This window comes from Somniosus microcephalus, chromosome 22, assembly GCF_052327205.1.
Source record: "Somniosus microcephalus isolate GS21.2 chromosome 22, FLI_Smic_1.0, whole genome shotgun sequence".
Classification (NCBI taxonomy): Eukaryota; Metazoa; Chordata; class Chondrichthyes; order Squaliformes; family Somniosidae; genus Somniosus; species Somniosus microcephalus.
In genome coordinates, this window is record NC_141008.1 from 56,337,636 (window position 1) to 56,360,818 (window position 23,183).

A 23,183-nucleotide genomic window follows, 5' to 3' on the forward strand; every position below is an offset into this window, starting at 1 on the left:
GATGGAGAGGATAGAGAGTCAGAAACTCAGCTGAGGGTCATATAGGGCGCCGAAGTTGCTAACAGTCTGGTTCAGTCTCAAACAGTGGCGAGGGAGGGGGATGGAGTCGGTGGCTAGGGACTGAAACAATGGCTTTGGACACTTCGACAACAGTTACTATCGCAAGCAAGTCAAAAACAGGCAATTTTAAACTTGCTTTATGGTGTGAATTTTTTTTATTTTTATGAACTTGATATTCAAAGTGTGTGCGTCCCACATCTTTCTTCTAAACACACCCACAATAAAAGCACCAGGTTTGTTTTTCCTTTAAGCAAAAGTATTTTTGGAAAGGCCACACAATTCTTCAAAAAAAAAAAACTAAAAATAATGTTTTTGTTCTTCAGGTGTTTATAGTCATCAGCAACCTGGTCTTGGTTTTGAAATCCTGTCTCTTCAAAACTAGGAAAGATGGAAGCAATCCAGTTGACTATACTGGCACTACTGGCAAATGGCCTAGGGGGCACAGCCGCAATGAATAATACGTCAACAGCAGGATCAAATATCACAATAGAGCCAATTGCATCCCATTCATTTCACGACTCAAGTACCCTGACCCCTACAACTTCCGGGATCACAAGCACGCCAACCACCACAAGTGGACCTTCACGTGCTCGTCCCAGCGACACTTCTATCTTGACGACACCTTCCATCAGTTCACAGTACACATCAACATTTTCAACTACGGCACAATTGATTCCAAATTCGACCTCTCAGCCTACTTCGTATGTGGCAAATCAGACTACTACTAAGTTCACGACTACTAAGTTAATGACTAGTAAGTCAACCACTATCAAGTCAAGCACTATCAAGCCAAGCACTATCAAGCCAAGCACCAAACACCAAGATGCTGAAGTGCCTGCAAGTACGATCGTTGCTTGCTTTATCGGCGGGGCATTGTTGCTAATGGTGGTCATAATAATAGGCATTCTGGTGTGGAAAAGATGTTCAGGCAAGAATTCTGTACAGGACGTCACATGGGCAGGAACTTGCCCAGTCCCCAACAGTGAGGATTCTGGACATATAGCTCAAGACAATGATATAGATGCTGCTCCAGCTAAACGCCCCTCACTCACTACCTTTTTGTCTAAAAAATCTAAACAGGAATCACTACTGGATCAATATAAAATGGAGGTGCAGGAGTCTGAAGGAATCATCAATGCTTCTTCACCCGATATTGAAGAAAAGCTCATAGTGCCTGAAGTCAAAATGGAAAATGAAATAGGAAATGAAACACAAGGCCAAGATTTTCCACCACCTCCTCTTGAGTCACAAGGTCCACTGAATGACAATGACCCACATGCTCCACCTCCTGCAACAGATACAGAGGCTCCAGGCCCACCTCAGGCAGTTCCTGATGTTGATCCAAACAGCACCAACTTTCTGCCTCCTCCACAGGATTTTCTGGATCTTGTGAATGATTTCAATTTGCCACCACCACTCTCTGAGCTGCAAGTCTGAAGTACTGGGTGTCTGTCTGTTTTAGCTCTCACGACTGCAAAAGCAAGTGCGCATTGGCTACATGGTCACTTTCTTCCAAGGCTATGGGCATAAGCTGCCTTCCTGTAGCAACTGCTTCTGTGCAGCAGCATCGCCACATCACAATTTCAAAAATCAGCTAAGTTATAATAGCTCATCATGCCAGAAGTGCAATGCACTGCATCTTTCCAATATGCAAAGTTAGAAGCGGTGACATGATTTGAGCACACACACATACAAAAACAAAATCCCCTATAGACTGCAAATCCATTAATGTGCTTCTGCTTTTTTTTTAAACTTAAAAGGGCAGCAATACAAGCCTATTCACTCAATTTGTTTCACTCCCACCTCTGCACATAGACACAGGGTAACTGGTTAACAGTGAAGTACCTCAAAATGCTTTTCACTTTTATTATCCATCCACCAATTCCCTTCTCAGCAGCCACCCTATGTACAGTTCGCAATTAAAGTGGTCAACCACAATACAACAGCAAGTGCTGCATTTCCTGTATTCAGATGGTAAAGCACATTTTTTTTTTTTTTTTTTTAAGACTACAAATGGATAAACATTCGCTTGGCTAAGCAACCCCACGAAACCAGAGTTAAACACATGCACCTCTTCCTCAACTGATAGTCAAAATAGAAAAAAAAACAGGTAACAAAAAAAACTGGTATTTTCCATGGGCTGTCTTTTCGAAGCAGAAATGTTATTGGATTAATGTTTTAATGAGCTTTTGTAAAAAAAAAAAAAAAAATCCACGACATACAACTTTGGAATCTAAAAACCAGCAAGCAACGCTTTAACAATCATATCCCATGGCACTGCAGTTTGCTTTTAGATTTGTGCCAGTGTTAGGCTTTCCCATTTCTTCCTCCAGCTTTCGTTCTACCTTACTCATGCCCCAACCTTACTCATGCCCCATATCACATTTTAATCTTGCTTTGTTTCAGTTAACTGTGAATTTTTTTTTGAAGAAAGGTTTTAGACTGTAAAATCTAATCAATTTTCCTATGACCCAAACAGCCATTCAATCGATTGAGGGGCACATGGCTGGCATGCTTTCACATGTCTGTTGACGCCCTTTCCCTGTAACCAACCCTGTCCACACAAGTTTGGGATTGAGTCATAGCTTTGTGCGTGCTCTTCAGCACCATACTGCAATCTTGATACAAAAGGGGAAAAAAAAAATCAGAGTCCTCTGTGGGCCAACAGTCACAAATAATGTAGCTCAACCTTCTGCATAGATAAATATCAGAAAATATACAGCTGGTAATAATGTACGCATATTTCAATTAGCTTTTTTGGGCAGGGGCGCGGGTATAGCAGTAACATCTAGATGACATTAGTTCAGCTGCTTAAAACGTTTCCCTTTCACCTTTGGGCTCTGGGTATAAATCCATTGCAAACAGATGGAACCATTGCTGACTGCGAGTCTAATAAGAAATGAGTCTCAGCAGTTTCAAAAGAGCTTCTTGTGGGTGCGAGTGCACAGCATCATCTTGCAGTTTCACCAAGGCCACGTGGTTATTGTGGGAAATATCACACTGGTTGAGCAGAGTTAAGCTTAAAGCCAATTTGTTGGTGCTGCATCGAGTTTGCTCTGCTTTGAACTCCCAGGGAAGTTGTGATGCTCGCACAGGGTTTTTGTTAAAAAAAAAAATGGACTACTTTTTTTGGGAGCAAAAACACGACGAACATGTGTAGGCAGTATTGTTTTCCAAAGAAAGAGATTTACATCATCAGTGAGACATGAAGCAAATAACTGCAATGAATTTCCCCTATTCCCAGCTGGGAGATTTAACATTCCTTCCTGCCACGTTCTCAATTTTGGTCTATATTTCATCTTTTAAAATCTTAGCAAAGGATCCAAATATACTGCTGAGCCACAGAGGGAACAGCGGAGAGAGAATGCATTTCAGAACATGGTTACAAACTAATCATTTCTTTGTAGTGCTAAATGTTGTAAATAATTTTAACAATGCTAATCTAGATCTGCACGTTTTAATCATTAAGTCTTAGCTTGTATGTTACCATCGAATATAAAAGGAGACGTAATAAAAGGCAATGGAACCATCAGCTGGAGTTTTCATTAAGTGCAGATATTTTCTTACATTGGTACACAGAACATCATCTGAAGATCTCGACTTAAACAAATGGAACGCCGGACTCCATAAACGTGAAGATTTTCACAATTACAGGTTCTCCAGTCAATTTCACAAATAGGGCGAGCAATAGAAACTGAGGACATTTGAAAGATAGATTCAGATTGGCTATCCAGCTCAGCAGAGATGTGCCAAATTAAATTTAACACTGATGAATGAGAAGCATTATATGCAAGTTGGAAAAAAAAGTGGGTCAGAAGTATGCAATTAATGGAATTAAATTAACAAACTTCTAAATGGACTTGGGGAGTAATGATTGACGTGTTAATTTCGGTGTCCAGATAGTGTGGCAAAGCAATTAAAAAAAGTTAATAGAATGCTAGGACATAAATGTTTTAGAAAGAATTCAGAGAATAGCAACAAGACCGATCCCAAATATATATAGAGATATAAGATGAGTCATGAGGAAATACGTGGAAAAACTCAAACTTTACAGTCTTAAAATAAGTGATTAAGAGGGGACCACAAATGGTTTGGGTAAACTCGGTATTAACTTTGAAGTAAGCCAAACTGAAGGGTCAGATGACACAAATAGAAATTAGCGAAATATAAACCCCTTGTGACCCCACCTCATTGCTCTTTGATGTAATGTTTTCCTGACTGACCTGTTTGGACACCATTTACACCTTTGATTGCTGTGATTATCTCTCTGCCGAGGTGTGATAAATGGCAGTTAGAAAGATTAGCTGTAAACATCTGACATTATTCTCTGACTATATAAGCTGTGTTTTTATGCATCTCTCCACTTCACCTGACGAAGGAGCAACGCTCCGAAAGCTTGTGATTTCAAATAAAGCTGCTGGACTATAACCTGGTGTTGTGTGATTTCTTACATTTGTCCTTTCACAAAGAGTAATATAAATGTTTCGAACACTCGGCCATGCAGGAGAGTAGAGACAAAAGCATTGTATTTTCTCCAAAATACAACTGGATGGTATGATGGGAGTTTCTGTACTGGAGGGGTCATCTTGGATTGGCCAAATGACGCTCGGTTCTCACTCCTGGCTTATCTTGCATGTTACATCAGTTCACTCGCCAACGGTAAATATTTAGACAGCTCTTTGGTAGAGCAGTCATACACAAAACATGGTCAACTGGTCAGGATGGAACCACTTAACTATTATTTTGAATATGTTATCTATGGTCAGCATATGCCCAGACCTTCAGTAAAACAAAATTCACCAGTAACATATTAAAAGGGACAAAAGTGTATTTAAATGAAGGTTAAAAGCAAAGTCCAGATTTTGAAACAGTAATACAAGATATGCCACACTCCTTTGGATTTCTTTGATGTCGGGTATAACCTTGAAAAGAAAGGAAGATTTGCCTTTATATAGCACCAATCACAACCACATGACATCCCAAAGCACTTTACAGCCAATTAAATACTTTAAAAAAAATGTAGTCACTGTTGTAATGTAGGAAATATTGGTTTACCAAAGACTAGAAGGGAGTAAGATCAAAGAGATTGGGGGAAGACGCCTAGAAAGACTAAGAGGACAAAAGAAACTGGAGGAAATCCAGAGAACTTGGTTTAAGTTAGAGAAGTTTCAGCAGTTTGAGACAAATTAACAAAGTTACTCAAGTCTTTGAAGTATAAGCACTATAGAGCAGCTACAGGAGAAACAGAAAACAAAGCCTGATGGACCATAACAAAAATCATTGAAGACATAACCGAGATGCTGCATACAACACATTGCAGAGGGAGGCGGAAGCAATTCCCTGCAGAGGAAAACGCAACACTGACCAGGTAGTGTGAATAGTCCTGGAGCAACAAAGTTGTAAGCCTTTCTAATATAGAAGCTTAAAGAGGGCATTTCATTACTATTCTTTCTGTTGCCACACAAGCTACAGGTAGACTATCCTTTATCCGAAAACCTCGGGACCAGCCGTGTTTCGGTTTTCGGAAAATTTCGGATTTCGGAAGGTATTTTATAAGACTGGGAAATTTGTCGGGGGTGGGTCGGCGGGGGTCGGGGTCGGCGTGGGCGGTCTGCGGGGGGGGGGGGGGGGTCGGGGTCGTGCGCCATTCTGGTCATGTCGTGCGCACGACTTACGCTGAACGAAAAAACCTTCGGTTTTTAGAGGGTTTCGGTTTTCGGAAGTTCGGATAAAAGGTAGTCTACCTAAAAGACTAAAATATGGGGCAATCTTCAGAGATGTAATCCTGAACAGAGCTGTTGTGGCGGAGCCACTAAGGGACTCAGATCAATTGTACATAATTCCTTTTAACAGTTTGTTAGCTACAGACTGAATCTGTACCTTTGTTTATATTGTTTGCTTGTACAGAGCGCGGTCCCTTTAAGAGCGCGACCAAACGCGACGACGTCATCACGTTGATCATGTGATCCTCCAGCGGCGGGAAAAACGCGATGACGTCAGCCCGGGGACCTCCTAGTCAGTCCTCGTGGAGCCTCTGAACTGACTCGACCTACATTCGATGTTCTCCTGTATTTATCCGTTAAACTCTGTTAGTTTTCATTAAACCTCCCTGTGTCTGCGTGGGTTTCCTCCGGGTGCTCCGGTTTCCTCCCACAGTCCAAAGATGTGCGGGTTAGGTTGATTTGGCTATGATAAATTGACCCTTAGTGTTAGGGGATTAAATACGTGGGGTTACGGGGATAGGGTGGGATATGTGTCGGTGCAGGCTCGATGGGCCGAAGTGGCCTCTATCTGCACTATGGGGGTTCTGGGATTCTGTGTTTGATCGCCTGAGTGGACCTCAGTCTTTTGATAGGAACTAAACATTCCTACATTGCTATATTTAAGCTGAACTCTGCCAACGTCGTAAGTCCGTTATGCTGAACTGAGTTAGATCAGATTAAGCGCAGTCAAGTTACCGCTGTGCTATTCAAACTGCAAAAACAAACGTTCCTGTTATTCTGGAAGGCTCAGATGTTTACAAAAAAATGTTAAAACAGTGTTAATATGAAAATTTAACAAGTATATTTATGTTCGCTCGTTACTCCATCTTGGGTCACCTCAGTATATTGCTTTACACCATTTTCTTTGTTATAAATACGTTAAATCACAACTATGAAATATCATTCATTCGCTCGTGGAACATGAACCATTTTCATCCAATTTAGAAATATCTGGTTACAAACATCTAATATTTTCTATTGACTTATTTATAAAAAATATTCTACTGAAAAATTAATTCCACTGATTTTAGACATCAATATATAGCAGTTCCTGTTGTAGCACTATAATGCAGTGCAAAAATAATATGGGACAGAATATAGCTTTCTGTGCCAATGCGTTCATTTCAGTTCTAATTCTGGAGTGCATCACCATGAAGCGAGTCACAAGCCACTGCGCTGCTCACGTTAAGATGTTGGTGCCCATGAAATAAAATTGCAAGTGTAATCTAAACTTTTTTTTTTTTTTTTTTAAAAGCACAATATACATCAATTTTTATTTAAAACCTTACATCTGGGTGCACTGTGTGTCAAATTTTTCCATCAATTCCTACACCCACCGTTACAATGGAAACTGCCTGTTTAAATGAGTCACGCTGCAACTACACCTTTCTGCCAGTGGTGTGGCATCTCAGTTTTGCATCTCCCAGCTCTTCAACATGAAACTCCGATGCTCCAACCAACTCTCCTTTTCTACTTCCCATTTCTTTCTATTTATCTGGAAATAATATGTCTAAGTATAATATAAAAATAAGGACAGAAAGCAGTTCATGTGGTCTCGATTCCCTGTGCGCAATGACACAGGAGATTGGCTCGCGTACTAAAGGAATGGAGATTCCCAGATGTGTACACAATGATACAGCCCTGGCCCAAGACTGCACAAAGTGGAGGAGAAGCATCCGGGAAGGCGCCGAGCACCTCGAGTCTCTTCGCCGGGAGCAAGCGGAAGCAGCGCAAGGAGCGCACGTCAACCCAAGCACCCCACTCACTCTTTCAACCACCGTCTGCCCCACCTGTGACAGAGACTGTAGGTCCCGCATTGGACTCATCAGTCACCTGCAAATTCATTTTTAATGTGGAAGCAAGTCATCCTCGGTTCCGAGGGGCTGCCTAAGAAGGAGGATGTCGGTACGCATTATGTATAATCGTGTGCACAGATGTATTAATGTATAAAAGTTGAATAAATATTGTTGACTTGTTACTTGAAATAATCACATCATTCTCAACTTGTAGGCTACATCACAAGACTGATGTTTAACTTGCCCAGAAACTTGTTCTACCAATCTTGCACCACGAGCTCAGTCTCGGTGAACAGGCAGATTCTTTATATTTTTTTTAAATAAGGTGACAACACTATAAAATATATATAGGAGTCCAAATTAACTACCGTTTGACCAACATGGTTGTATTATTCTGGTTTAGCTCCAAAGACAAAGGGAAACATGGAAATGCAGACAGAATTGGAATTTGGACCAGCTGTTTGCTCAACGCACCCATGTTAGCCATGAGTAAAGAAAAACGAAGACTAGTATAATCTTTTGGTGTGTACATAGTCTTAATGATGTGACCCTGAAAAACTGCATTAACAGAACAATTGCTTTAAGATGCATTTTAAAAACTGCTGGAAGCCAATCACTTCAGTAACACAGCCTTCAAAGGCAACTCCAAGAGGGCAGACTCATTGAAAAAAATCAAATGGGTCTGCCAGCGGGTGGTGCCTGCAGCCTGCTCCCTCCATGGCCGAGCACGACTATCTTTCCACTGCAAACCTCTTCAGCTGGGATCGAAAATAGAATTCATGGGGTTCCCTCCGTCCAAAACAGATCTTTGTGCCTCACGTTACTGCGGTTGGATGAAATTACAGCCAGGAGTTCAAGTGGCTCAGGACACTGTTCTGCTTGCCGTCACATTAGGCACCTATAGCACAGGTTTTTGATTTTCTCAGAGATTTCCAAAGTTGGCCTTGTTTAATTAGCTGTTGAACCTTGGAGAGATTATGTAAGAAATTCTGCACATCACCTGGTTCTTAAGCACTTACGGTCATGTGCTCCAAGATCCATTACAAATGCAGCTAAGTTTACCTTCTTAATATTTTTATCAGCTTATTGCCTGTTCTTTGGACCTTGGTCTTAATTTTGCTGCCACCGATCAAATCAAATCAACTTTTGTCATTGTTAGTGCACAAGTGCAGTACAACGAAATGTAGGCTTGCGGCTCCCGAGAGTGTACCTTTAGATTAAGGCATTTAAACATTCAACATACATTTGGCTTGTAATACATTAACATAAACATAACCATAATAAAGTGCATTGGCAGATGTGCAGGCTTTCGAGTTTATTTGTGGAGTTCAGTAGGATGATAGCCCTGGGAAAGAAGCTGTTCTTAAATCTGGTCGTACGGGTGCGAATGCATCTGTAGCATCTCCCAGATGGCAGGAGGGCGAACAGACTGTGGCTGGGGTGGGTAGGGTCTTTGATGATGGACCATGACCTCCGTAAACAGCGTTTCTGGTATGTTAGAAACTAGGAGGTGCCAAAAAATGTATATGGCTACATGAATAATACTGTGCTTAAATGATAAGTTTCGTTTTCCTGGGAAGCTTGCATTAGAATTTGAGTGTCTTTTTAATCAGTTAGATTAGGTGAAACATAAACATTCCACATGGGGGCCCAGAGGATGGCCCTGCCAGGCTAGTTATCTGTTGTTTTTAAGTTAGTGTTTTGACTTTGTTAATGTATCTTTAATTTGGCCAGTGAAGGCCCAACCTATGTTTCTTCCATTATTACTAATAACCATATTGTAGGAACGGAGGTTCCTATCTGAATAAGGTATTCGACTCGATGAATCAAATCAACAGGTTTTAATGAATAACGAAGTTAACAGGGAAACTACAGGAGAAACGGTACACAGGTCTAATCAGCTTGCTGGGCACTCGACGACTACTGTAAGATTCTGGAAGCTGACGTCATCGCGTTCTTCGCGCCACTGGCGATCACGTGATCGGCGTCATGACGTGGAGTGCAAGAAAACACAATACAGTACAGTTAATAGGCAGTTTAAAAGGTGCAGTCCGCGGTTGCACTACACTGTAGTTAAAGGGATTATTACTAATTGTTCTGAGACCCTTGGTGGCTCTGCCACAGGCGCCACCCCAGAATCCACTTTAACGGACATTGTCAACCGAGCAGGAGGTTTAATGATCCTGGCCGAACGGCGACGAAACTCAGGCAGCGGAAACGGGGCGTTAGTAGAAGAACCAGTGCCGGACTGCGGCAGAAGCTGCGTCTCGGGCGAGGCAGAAACGGTAGTCAGAGGTGCAGGCGCGTCTGAGGCTGAATCGGGCTGTTAGACGGTGGGCTGGGGCACGGCTGGTCTGGCGGCCAACGGCGGTCGGCCGCGGCGAGGCAGTTGGGCAGCCACGACAGGCTCACTCCGATCTAGGTGGGCTGGTTTGAGCCGGTCGATAGAGATGGTATTGGACTTTCCACCGACTTCGACTGTGAAAAACTTTTCCCCTGATGAGATGACACGAAAAGGTCCGGTATACGGCGGTTTGAGCGGGTCTCTGTGACCGTCCGGTCTAATAAAGACATAGTCCGAACTCATGAGCTCTGTCGGGACGTGAGGCCTCTGCAGGTCATGCTGCGAGGTTGGGATGGGCAGGAAATTCCTAGCCGCCTCCTGATGTAGCAGGAGCTGTTGAGCCGCAGACCATGGTTCGTTGTGTGGAGGGAGAAAGTCACCTGGCACTCTGAGTGTCTGGCCATAAACCAGCTCAGCCGATGAAGACTGAAGATCCTCCTTTGGGGCTGTCCGGAGGCCCAGCATCACCCATGGGAGCCTGTCCACCCAGTTGGGTCCCCTCAAGCTGGCACGGGGGGACGCTTTGAGAGACCGATGGAACCTTTCGCACAGGTCATTCGCCTGCGGATGGTACGGTGCAGCTTGGTACCCAGGCCTTGTGCCACTGCGTTCCACAGCTCTGATGTGAATTGCGGACCGCGGTCCGAGGAGATGTCCATTGGCACCCCGAACCAAGCCACCCACGACGAAAGAAACGCCCTGGCGACGTCTGCTGCGGTGGTAGCGGCCAAGGGAATCGCCTCTGGCCACCTGGTGGTCCAGTCTACCACCGTCAGGCGGTGTGTGAATCCACATGACCCGGGAAGGGGACCTACTAAATCCACGTGAACGTGGTCGAAACGGCGCTCAGGCACTGGGAAGTTGGCAACCGGAGCCTTGACGTGACGGTGGACTTTGGATTTTTGACAATCGACGCAATTGTTTGTCCAGTCCCGGACGTCCAAATGCATGCCTTTCCAAACAAATTTGCTGGACCGTAGCCGTTGAGAAGCCCGCATCCCCGGGTGAGATAACCCGTGGATTGCCTGGAATACTTTCTTGCGCCATTCGACCGGCACAATGGGCCGGGGCACTCCAATGGATGTGTCGCACAAGAGCGTGGTTCCTGCCGCTTGAAACGGCACGTCTGCAACCTGCCAACTGGAAGGCGTGGTCTTAAACGCTTGTACCTCTGGGTCTGCCAGTTGATCCTCAGCCAGTCCGACAAAATCGATGCCCAGCTGGACTGCCTGGACTGGAACCCGGGAAAGGCAATCTGCCACGAGATTATCCTTGCCTGACACATGCCGCAAATCCGCTGTGAATTCGGAATTCGGATATAAACGTGAGGTGGCGCTGCTTCCAAGCTGACCAAGGTTCCGCCGTTTTGGCCATGGCGAAGGTGAGCGGCTTGTGGTCCACGAATGCAGTCAACGGGCGGCCTTCGAGAAGGAAACGGAAATGCCGGATGGCCAAAAACAGGGCTAGCAACTCTGTCATAAGTGCAATACTTTCGCTCGTTCTTGCGCAGTTGGCGGCTGAAAAAGGCTAACGGCTGCCAACCCCCGTCGACCCACTGCTCTTGAACTGCTCCGATGGCCTAGTCGGAGGCATCCGTAATGAGGGCAACAGTCGCGCTCGGGAGTGGGTGTGCTAGCATAGTTGCATCCGCCAACGCCGCCTTGGTATCGCGGAACGCCTGGTCCATTTGTGGTGTCCAAGTGAGAACATCCTTGCCCGACTTTCCTTTTAGTGCTTCGTACAGAGGTTGCATTAACCGGGCCGCCTTGGGGACAAAACGATGATAAAAATTTACCATCCCCAAGAACTCTTGCAGGGGTTTGACGGTGAGGCCGCGGGAATGCGGTAACTGCCTCTACCTTGGTGGCTAGCGGGACGGCGCCTTCTGGGGTAATCCTGTGTCCCAGGAAATCAATACTGGATACTCCAAACGTGCATTTGGCCGGATTGACAATAAGGCCGTGTTGGCTGAGCCGGGCGAAAAGTGTACGTAAATGGGCCATGTGAGCTGTCGTATCCTTGCTGGCTATTAGGATGTCGTCCAAATATACAAAAATGAAGGGCAGGTCCCGTAAGACAGGGTCCATCAACCGCTGGAATGCTTGAGTTGCGTTTTTCAGACCGAATGGCATGCGGAGGAACTCAAAAAGGCCGAACGGAGTGATGACTGCCGTTTTGGGGACGTCTGGAGGGTGCACCGGAACTTGGTGATATCCACGAACGAGATCCACTTTAGAAAATAGAGTTGCCAGCCAGATGTGCCGAAAAATCTTGGATGTGGGGAATAGGATACCTGTCCGGTGTCGTGGCGTCGTTTAAGCGTCTGTAATCCCCGCAAGGTCGCCATCCGCTGCCTGGTTTGGGTACTATATGCAGTGGGGAGGACCAAGGGCTGTCCGAACACCGGATGATCCCGAGGCGCTCCATGGTCTGGAACTCAGCCTTTGCGGCTGCCAGCTTGCCGGCTTCTAATCGCCGCGCCCAAGCGTAAACGGGTACTCCGGTCGTGGAGATATGGTGCTCCACCCCGTGCCGTGTGCCTGCAGCCGAAAAAGTAGGCCTGGTGAACTCCGGGAATTCGCCGAGCAGGCGCGTAAACCCGTCTTGCGACGGAACCACACAGGCCACCAACCAGGACACGGCGGTGCTGCGGTGGCAGGGCACTGCGTGGAAAGTGGACGCATTAATGAGTTGGCAGTGTTGGACGTCGACCAGCAGACCGTTGGCACAGGAAAAAAAAATCAGCCCCCAGGATGGCCTGTGAGACCTTAGCTGTAATAAAGTCGCAGACAAAACGCTGACCGGCGAAGGTTAAGTTTATCGTCCGTTTACCGAACGTACGCATGGCAGCGCCGTTTATTGCCACGAGGGAAGGCCCCTGGCCGCCGGATAGTAGGTCCAGCTTTGAAGCTGGGAGGATGCTGCACTGTGAACCAGTGTCGCACAGGAATCGTCGGCCCGTAACGGAAATGAGTTTGCCCGCTGAGCCCGCCGCCATAGCTAACTTGCCGTGCTTTTCAGACCTTGTCATCCGTCCGGGAGGACGCGGGCTTGTTGGAGTTTTTTTTTTTCCTTGAGGGAAACTGCAAGGAGGCCAGCAGCATCGAGCTTTGGCGCCAAAACGGGCGTGGTACGCGCACCATCCTGCTGGGGGAGGGCTGGGCTTCGCTCCCGTGGGGGAAAGGCGCCTCGTGGCTGCACAACATTGCTGAGTAACAGTAAATATCTTGTCTGCCTCTGCAGCGAGTTCAGCACCGTCTGTGATGGCAGTGTTGGCCAAGGCCGCCTGAACCGGTTCGGGTAGCTGGCAGAGGAAAAGCTCACGGAATAAAAAACATTGGGGTTCCGCGCCCAACAGCGTGAGCATTTGACTCATCAGCTCTGACAGTTTTGAGTCCCCGAGGCCGGGCATGGAAATAAGCTTGCGTGCCCGCTCCGACTTATTAAGATCAAATACCTGTAGCAAACGGGCTTTAAACGCTTCGTACTTGCCCTCCTCCGGTGGGCTTCCAAGGATGCTGACGACCCGCGAGGCCATGGCACTGTCGAGAGCAGCAGCCACATAATAATAACGGGTCGAATCTGCTGTGACCTCCCAGAGAGCAAACTGTGCTTCTGCCTGGAAAAACCATGCTGCTGGCTGCTGTTCCCAGAACTGCGGCAGTTTAAGGGCGACGGCGTTCGTGTTCATCCTCGACGAAAGTTGTCCGACGAGATCGGGGTCACCAATGTAGGAACGGAGGTTCCTATCTGAATAAGGTATTCGACTCGATGAATCAAATCAACAGGTTTTAATGAACAACGAAGTTAACAGGGAAACTACAGGAGAAACGGTACACAGGTCTAATCAGCTTGCTGGGCACTCGACGACTACTGGAAGATTCTGGAAGCTGACGTCATCGCGTTCTTCGCGCCACTGGTGGTCACGTGATCGGCGTCATGACGTCATCACGTGGAGTGCAGGAAAACACAATACAGTAGTTAACAGGCAGTTTAAAGGTGCAGTCCACGGCTGCACTACACTGTAGTTAAAGGGATTATTACTAATTGTTCCGAGACCCTTGGTGGCTCTGCCACAATATTATAATCTCCACAGATAGAATTTGGGGTTTGTTTAGCAAAACTGCTTGTGAAGATAATTAAAAGTTAATTAGGAAAAGACATAGAATGAAAGGAATTTGAGGAGGCTAAGGTATCCATCTTAGAATGGGCCATTTGCTAGATGAAGGTGAGATAGCGACTGGTTAATGTGCGACAGCTCTGGCTGGGGCCATGATTGAGAGGGACAGGGCCGGCCTTGTACTTGCTGGGTTAAGGAGGAGAGAGTCAAAAGAGATAAGATGGATTCCAATGGAGGAACCTTCAAAATGTACAAACACGATAGATAAATTGGATGAAGTAATGAGACCCTCTTTTGGGGAGGGCTTTCATCCAAGAACCAAGACAAAGAACTTGAGCTGTCATTGGTTGAAGTTTTAGAGGAACCTCTACAGGTTAAATGGTCTTGTCAATAACTTGGCCTCAGGCCCACCCCTAAAGAGAATAAAAAGTGACACCCCAAGGGCTTGCCCAGAGACGGTGGAGGGGAGAGCCGAACAGAAGTTGCAAAGAGAAGCTGGGCTGGTTGAACGCTCTTTTGAGTGTGATCCCACGCTCACCATCGGAGGTGGGAGCGAGCGAGCGCGCGAGACCGAGAGAGAGAGAGAGACCGAGAGAGACAGACCAATACGAGCTGCTCGTCACGGTTGTATGTTTTTGCTGTATTACTAGTGTGTTATATTCCGTCCTAAACTCCGATTAAACACAATATACCCACCATATGGGTTTGCACTCGATCCGGTTTACCAGAGATACGTGAATCTCTACAGATGTCGCACAATAAATGTGTCTGCAGAATCAAGTCTTCGTGGATTAGGATTGGGCAGAAAATTGGGATGATGATTGGTTTAGATTGAGGGTCACTGCTGACCTTACTGTGAACTCACTAATTACAGGGGAAACTCTTTGTTGAAGGGGAGCCATTATTTCAACACTGAAGACTGACACTCGTTGGATTCTCCTGGGGGAAGAAGTTATGTTTCATGAAATCAACCTCGGCCCTGCTGTTCTCCCTCACCATTGGCTATGAAACATAGAAGATAGGAGCAGGAGTAGGCCATTCAGCCCCTCGAGCCTGCTCCGCCATTCGATGAGATCATGGTTGATCATCCAAACTCAGTACCCTGTCCCTGCCTTCTCCCCATATCCCTTGATACCTTTAGCTCTAAAGAAATATATCCAACTCCTTCTTGAATATATTTAAAGACTTGGCCTCAACCGCCTTCTGTGGTAGAGAATGCCACAGGTTCACCACTCTCTGGGTGAAGAAATTCTTCCTCATCTCTGTCCTAAATGGCTTACCCCTTATCCTTAGACTGTGACCCCTGGTTCTGGACTCTCCGACCATCAGGAACATTCTACCTGCATCTAGTTTGTCCAGACCTGTCAGATCTAAGAAGTCACACAACACCAGGTTATAGTCCAACAGTTTTATTTGAAATCACAAGCTTTCGGAGCGCTGCTCCGTCAGGTGAAGGGCCTTGGTGAGACCACACCTTGAGTACTGTGTGCAGTTACATTTGTCCACCCCAGTCCAACATCTCCAAACCAGACCTGTCAGAATTTTATAAGTTTCGATGAGATCCCCTCTCATTTTTCTAAACTCCAGCGAGTATGAGCCCAATCGACCCAATCTCTCCTCATACGTCATTCCTGCCATCCCAGGGATCAGCCTTGTGAATCTTCGCTGAACTCCTTCCATGGCAAGAACATCCTTCCTCAGATAAGGTGACCAAAACTGCACACAGTACTCAAGGTGTGGTCTCACCAAGGCCCTGAACAACTGCAGCAGGACATCCTTGCTCCTGTACTCAAACCCTTTCGCTATGAAGGCCAACATACCATTTGCCTTCTTAACCGCCTGCTGCACCTGCATGCTTACCTTCAGCGACTGGTGCACAAGGACACCCAGGTCTCATTGCACTTCCCCTTCTCCCATTCAGATAATAGTCTGCCTTTCTGTTTTTGACACCAAAGTGGATAACCTCGCATTTATCCACGTTATATTGCATCTGCCACGCTTCTGCCCAATCACCCAACCTGTCCAAATCATCCTGGAGTTTCTCGGTATCCTCCTCGCAGCACACACGCCCACCCAGCTTTGTGTCGTCTGCAAACTTGGAGATATTACATCTAGTTCCCTTATCTAGGTCATTAATGTATATTGTGAATAGCTGGGGTCCAAGGACCGATCCCTGCGGTACCCCACTAGTCACTGCCTGCCACTCGGAAAAAGACCCGTTAATTCCTACTCTCTGCTTTCTGTCCGCCAACCAGTTCTCTATCCAAGTCAATACCTTGCCCCCAATCCCATGTGCCTTAACTTTACACGCTAATCTCTTATGCGGGACCTTAATCGAAAGCCTTTTGAAAGTCCAAATACACCACATCTACTGGTTCTCCCTTATCTATTTTCCCAGTTACATCCTCAAAAAATTCCAGTGGATTAGTCAAGCACGATTTACCTTTTGTAAATCCATGTTGACTTTGTCCGATCCTGTCACTGTTTTCCAAGTGCTCAGCTATTACATCCTTTATAATGGACTCTAGCATTTTCCCCACAACCGATGTCAGGCTTACTGGTCTGTAATTCCCCGCTTTCTCTCTACCACCCTTTTTGAATAGTGGGGTAACATTAGCTACCCTCCAATCCATGGGTACAGTTCCAGATTCCAGTGAATTTTGGAAGATGATCAGCAATGCATCTACTATTTCTAGGGCCACTTCCTTAAGTACTCTAGGATGTAGATTATCAGGCCCTGGGGATTTATCGGCCTTCAATCCCATCAATTTCCTTAACACCATTTCCCTACAAATACTGATTTCTTTCAGTTCCTCCCTCTCATCAGACCCTATGCTCTCCAACATCTCTGGGAGGTTATTTGTGCCCTCCTTTGTGAAGACAGAACCAAAATATGCATTTAATTGGTCTGCCATTTCTTTGTTCCCCATTATAACTTCCCCTGCTTCTGACTGCAAGGGACCTACACTTGATTTCACTAATCTTTTTCTCTTCACATATCTACAAAAGCTCTTAGTCAGTTTTTATGTTCCCTGCAAGCTTACTTTCATATTCTATTTTCCCCCTTCTTAATTAATCCCTTTGTCCTCCTTTGTTGAATCCTAAACTGCTCCCAATCCTCAGGGTTACTGCTTTTTCTGGCCAATTTATATGCCCTCTCCTTGGATCTTATGCTATCCCTAATTTCCCTTGTTAGCCACGGTTGAGTCACCCTTTTTGTTTTCTTATCCCAAACTGGGATGAACAACTTCTGTAGTTCATCCATGCGGTCTTTGAATGTTTGCCATTGCCTATCCACCGTCAACCCTTTGAGTGACATTCCCCAATCAATCCTACCCAATTCGCACCTCATACCATCGTAGTTTCCTTTATTTAAATTCAGGACCCTAGTCTCCGAGTCAACTACTTCATTCTCCATCCTGATTCAGCAGTTGTCTATGATGGGAGTCATAAATTGTGGGCAGCATGTGAACCCATCAGAACTCTGCTGAAACATCATCTGTCCTTCTTTAACTGACTGACCCCTGCTGTGTATGTCCAGCATTTTCTTCTTACATTTTTTTCCAGATTTCTGGCATCAATGCATTTTTTTAGAATCTCAGAAATTTACGGCACAGGAGGAGGCCATTTGACCCAATGCATCTGTGCTGGCCGAAAAAGAGCTATCCAGATGAATCCCACTTTCTAGCTCTTGGTCCGTAGCCTTGTAGGTTGCGGCACTTCACATGCACATCCAAGTACTTTTTAAATGCAGTGAAGGTTTCTGCCTCGACCACCCTTTCAGGCAGTAAGTTCCAGACCCCCGCCACCCTCGGTGCAAAAAGTTCTCAACTCCCCTCTAATCCTTCTATCAATTACTTTAAATCTATGCCCCCTAGTTACTGACCTTTCTGCTAAGGGAAATAGGTCCTTCCTATCCACTATTAAGGCCCCATATAATTTTTTACACCTCAATTAAATCTCCCCTCAGCCTCTCTTTCAAAGAAAGCCCCAGCCTTTCCAATCTTTCCTCATAGCCAAGATTCTCCAGTCCTGTCAACATCCTCGTAACTCACCTCTGTACCCTCTCTAAATCTTACCAATTAAAAAAATATATACTTTTGCTTTTATAAAGAGTTTGCAGACAAGTCCGGCTAGCTCAGTTATTAGAGCATAAGAACATCTCAGTCGTGTGTTCGCTCCCCACAGAGGCCAGTTAAGAGTTTTAAAATAATGTTCACTTGGACAAGTGTGGATTAATGAAGAAAAACCAGCACAGTTCTGTTAAAGGCAAATCGTGTTTAACTAACTTGATCGAGTTTTTTGATGAGGTAATGGAGGGGGTTGATAAGGGCAATGCGGTTGATGTGGTGTACATGGACTTCCAAAAGGCGTTTGATAAAGTGCAACAAAATAGGCTGGCCAGCCAAGTTGAAGCCCATGGAATAAAAGGGACAGTGGCAGCATGGATACGAAATTTGCTAAGTGACAGGAAACAGTAGTGGTGAGCAGTTGTTTTTCAGACTGGAGGAAGCTTTACAGTGGTGTTCCCCAGGGGTCGGTATTAAGACCACTGCTTTTCTTGTCTTGATATATTTTAATGACTTGGACGTGAGTGTACAGGGCACAATTTCAAAATTTGCAGATGACACAAACCTTGGAAGTATAGTGAACAGTGAGGAGGATAGTGATAGACTTCAAGAGGACATAGACAGGCTGGTGGAATGGACGGACATGTGGCAGATGAAATTTAACTCAGAAATGCGAAGTGATACATTTTGGTAGGAAAACGAGGAGAGGCAATATAAACTAAAGGGTGCAATTCTAAAGGGGGTACATGAACAGAGAGATCTGGGGGTACGTGTGTACAAACCGTTGAAGGTGGCAGGGCAGGTTGAGAAAGCGGTTAAAAAAGCATACGGAATCCTGGGCTTCATAAATAGAGGCATAGAGTACAAAAACAAGGAAGTTGTGATGAACCTTTATAAAACACAGGTTGGGCCTCAACTGGAGTATCGTGTCCAATTCTGGGCACCGCACCTTAGGAAGGATGTGAAAGTCTTAGAGGGTGCAGAAAAGATTTACAAGAAATGTTCCAGGGATGAGGGACTTCAGTTACATGGAGAGACTGGAGAAGCTGGGGCTGTTCTCCTTTGAGCAGAGAAGGTCGAGGAGAGATTTGATAGAGGGGTGTTCAAAATCATCTGGACAGAGTGACTAGAGGGAAACTGTTCCCATTGACGGAAGGGTCGAGAAATTGATATGTCGGTTGTGGAGCTGTGATATTTGCTCGCAGAAAGCAGTTTGGCTAATCAAAAATGCACTCAAGTTCTTTTGTATACGATTCCGATGTGGAGTAATGTTCTGGCAGTTACATCCACGGGTGCGACACCAATCGCAGAGAAGTGACTTATTAGGGCAAATGGATTTAGGTTGACATGGCGTCCCGCATTAAGTCACTTGAATTTCTACACCTCGTGCGTGCAGCGTGATTGCAGGTGTTGCAATATTGCATAATCACAAGGAAAATGTTGATAAGTCACTTACCACAACTTATGTCTTCATGAAGTCATTTTCTATTAGAGTTTGTCACAATCTTGAGGTAGCAACTAAAAATTCGCATGAGAGGCCCATAATGGAACATGTTTAACAATTGCGTCAGAGACAGGTGAAAGAATCATAGAATGGTTATAGCACAGGAGGTCGCCATTCAGCCCGTCATAACTTCCTTGCTTTTGTACTCTGCCTCTATTTATGAAGCCCAGGATCCCGTATGCTTTTTTAACCGTGATCTCAACCTGCCCTGTCACCTTCGACGACCTGTGCACATACACCCCCAGGTCTCTCTGTTCACGCACCCACTTTAGAATTGTACCTTTTGTTTATATTGCCTCACCTCGTTCTCCCTACCAAGGATTGTATTTCTACAAGTTTCCGTTTTTATTTCAGATTTCCAACTGAAGGTCAGTTCGACTGCACTGTTGTCTCAGTGTCAGTGGTGATGGATTCAAGCCCCATTCTTGGACTTCACCACAGGCTGACCCTCTGGGGCAGTATTGTGGGAACATATTACCGAAGCAAGCATGAATGATCATTTTTTTTTTTTAAACTCACTTTCTTTTAAAATAAAATTTACTTCAAACTCTGGCTGGACAGGTCATTACTTTAATGAGGCTCTTGCCAGCTATTCTCAATCAAGAACAATCCCAAGTAGGAGGGAATTGAGCATTACTCAATCCTTCAGCTGTCAGGAGGTGGTTCTTTTTCCAGAGAACAGCGGACCTCTGGAACAGGCTGCCGGCTCTTGCGGTGGACGTCGATTTGCTGAATTCCTTGAAGCGAGAGCTGGAGTCGTTTCTGGCTGGAGCGGAGATCACCTTACTGCACTGAATTATCAGGGCCTTCTGATTGAGGTTCGATCGTGGGGTCGGAGAGGAATTTCCCAGATTTTCTCCCCTCAAATTTTAACCTGTTTTTCCTTTGCCTCTCGCGGGACAACGTGAGGTTTTGGGTCAAATGGAGAGAGAGTAAATGTATCACAATTGTGGGGGACAGGCTGGCTGGACCAGAGGGTCTTTTACTGTCCGTTATTGCTCGTATGCAGGTATTCGTATACTCAAGAGTTAAGTTTCTCACATGACACAGACATCTGAGCAGACATTTTAACCTCCACTCCCTATCCCTACCACCAGCTGCCAAAAAAATGTCAGACAAAAAATGGAGGGGAGAAAATCTTAAGAGTAGACAAGGCAGGCCGTCCCTCAACAGAGGGTGCAGTGGGAAAACAGGCTTGCGGATAAAATCCCAGACTTCCCCTCCGCCGCCGCAACAACCCCTCAGCACATCATTCAAGGATCAAAATTATCACAAAGTTACACACCCAGGGAATATCACAAAGAACAAGAACTTGCATTTATATAGGGATATCCCAAAGTACTTCACAGCCAACAAGTGCAGTCACAGTTGTAACTTAGACAAAGGCAGCAGTCAATTTTCAACACAGCACGGTCCCACAAACAGCAAGAAGACAAACAAACAGTTTATCTGTTTTAGTGATGTTGGTTGAGGGGTAAGTATTGGTTAGGACACCGGGAGAACTCCCCCTGCTCTTCTGTGAATAGTGCCATGGGATTTTTACATCCACCTTGGTTTAATGTTTCATCCGAAAGATGGCATCTCCAACAGTGCAGCACTGCCCCACTACTGCACTGGAGTGTCAGCCGAAATTGTGCGCTCAAGTCTCTAAGCATGGGGCTTGAACTACCGACCCTCTACTGCAGAGGTCAAATCAGGACAAGAAACTGTCAGATATAAATATCAAGAGCAGCACTCCTTGCACAAGTAGTTAGGAAAAAATATATCGATGGCCCTGAATTTCCGATCGGAGGCTTCCTGCGGACGGATGCCTCTGATCGGAAAAAGTCTATGAATCTTACCCGCTGGTTCCATAGATCCCGAGGCTTCTGATCCTGGGCCTCTCCTCTTCTAAATGTGCAGAACCCCACGTATCTCAGCGGCGCATTTTTCATTCTTCTATTTTTAAAACTCTTAAGCTGGTAAAAGCAGGCCGTACGCTTGCTTTTACCAGGCTTAAGAATTTGACAGTCATTCAGCGGGCGGAAGTTGTGCAAAAAGCGCAACTCTCCACCTGCAGAGGCACTTTTCTTGGGCATGCGGATGATCTGTCAAGAGAATTCTTGACAGATCGCAAGTGCCAGGTTTCAGCGCATGCGCTTCGCATGTCTGAAACCGGCGCTTGCACGGCCCCTACGGGCACGTACACACCTTGTACGCACCCGTCGGGATTGCAAAATCCGGCCCATTGTGAAAGTATTTCGGCTCGCAAATGTGATTTCCAAAGCATTTCCTGAATTGGGAAACAAAAGAAACATATCCTGTAACTGAACCAAAAGGATCAAATAAAAGGTGCAGTATAGTTCAGCAGAGTAGAACCATGGCTCAAGGATGTGCCAATGACTCACTGCAGGTCAGTATTAAACATCCTAAACCATGGAGGGTGTTACAGTTCACTCAACAATCCTCCATCTGGAAAATAAGTAGAACAGAATACAAGTCAATGAATAAATAACCACTTGCATTTACATAGCACTTTTAGTGTAGTAAAACATCCCAAGGCACTTTCACAGGTGACGAAAAACTTGGTCAAAGAGGTAGGTTTTAAGGACCGTCTTAACTGAGGAGAGGTGGAGAGGTTTAGGGAGGGAATTACCGAGCCTAGGGCCTAGGCAGCTGTAGGCACGGCCGCCAATGGTGGATTGATGAATATCGGGAATGCGCAAGAGGCCAGAATTGGAGGAGCGCAGAGATCTCGGAGGGTTATAGGGCTGGAGGAGTTTGCAGAGAAAGGGAGGGGGGGGGGAGGAAGAGAGGCCAGGGAGAGATTTGAGAATTTTAGAAAATCGACAATACCAATACAGGAAACTTTGTTATATCCGGCACCGACGGGACCGAGCTGTTGCTGATCTATCAAAACTGCCAGACATACAAAGTTAATGTTGAAGGATACGGAGGTTTTCATCTCCGTATCTGACAACAAACACTGTTGCTGAGCAACAGCTTGTAAACAGTTGGCCCGTACCTTGGAAGCGTCTCTGTAGCGTCTCTGTAGCTTAGCAACAGCTTCAGAGACTTTCCAGAGCCCGACTGTTGAAAACAAAGTCACGAGAAGAAAAAAAAACCTAACAAAACAGCTCCTGATTTCTGCCGGTAGATCGAGGTTTCCGGACATACAACCTCCGGATAAACCAAAGTTTCCTGTATTGGAGGAGAAAATAAGGCAACTGAACGTCAAAACATTTTTTTTTTTTTTTTTTTGCAAGATGTCTCGGCCAGTAGCTCAAAAGTAGACATCCAAGACGACTATGGGAAAACTGAATGGCCAGCAGTACCAGGAAGTCCTGGTATGCCACTTGCGCCCACATCTTTCTAACTGGCAGAAAAGGTGAAGTGCAATGGGGGAGGAAACTGGGTAAAATGGTTGAAATATATTCAAACTAATTTGGTGTATATTAATTCCAAATTCCCTTCAGCAACCTCCACAGGACACAAGCTGCTAAGGCATTCTCATTAGTGACATAATAGCCATGGTTTATGGTGACTGA

At 45.5% G+C, this 23,183-nt stretch overlaps 2 protein-coding genes across 9 annotated transcripts in view; one reads left to right on the forward strand and one right to left on the reverse strand.

The window, feature by feature from the left end:
- nf1a (neurofibromin 1a) overlaps positions 1-23,183 on the reverse strand; it is a 301,749-nt gene that overhangs the window by 101,222 nt on the left and 177,344 nt on the right. The window lies entirely within an intron of this gene.
- evi2b (ecotropic viral integration site 2B) lies at positions 225-4,488 on the forward strand. Its single transcript, XM_085964797.1, has one exon. The coding sequence runs from the start codon at positions 448-450 to the stop codon at positions 1,495-1,497; it is 1,050 nt and encodes a 349-aa protein (XP_085820923.1). The 5' UTR covers positions 225-447; the 3' UTR covers positions 1,498-4,488.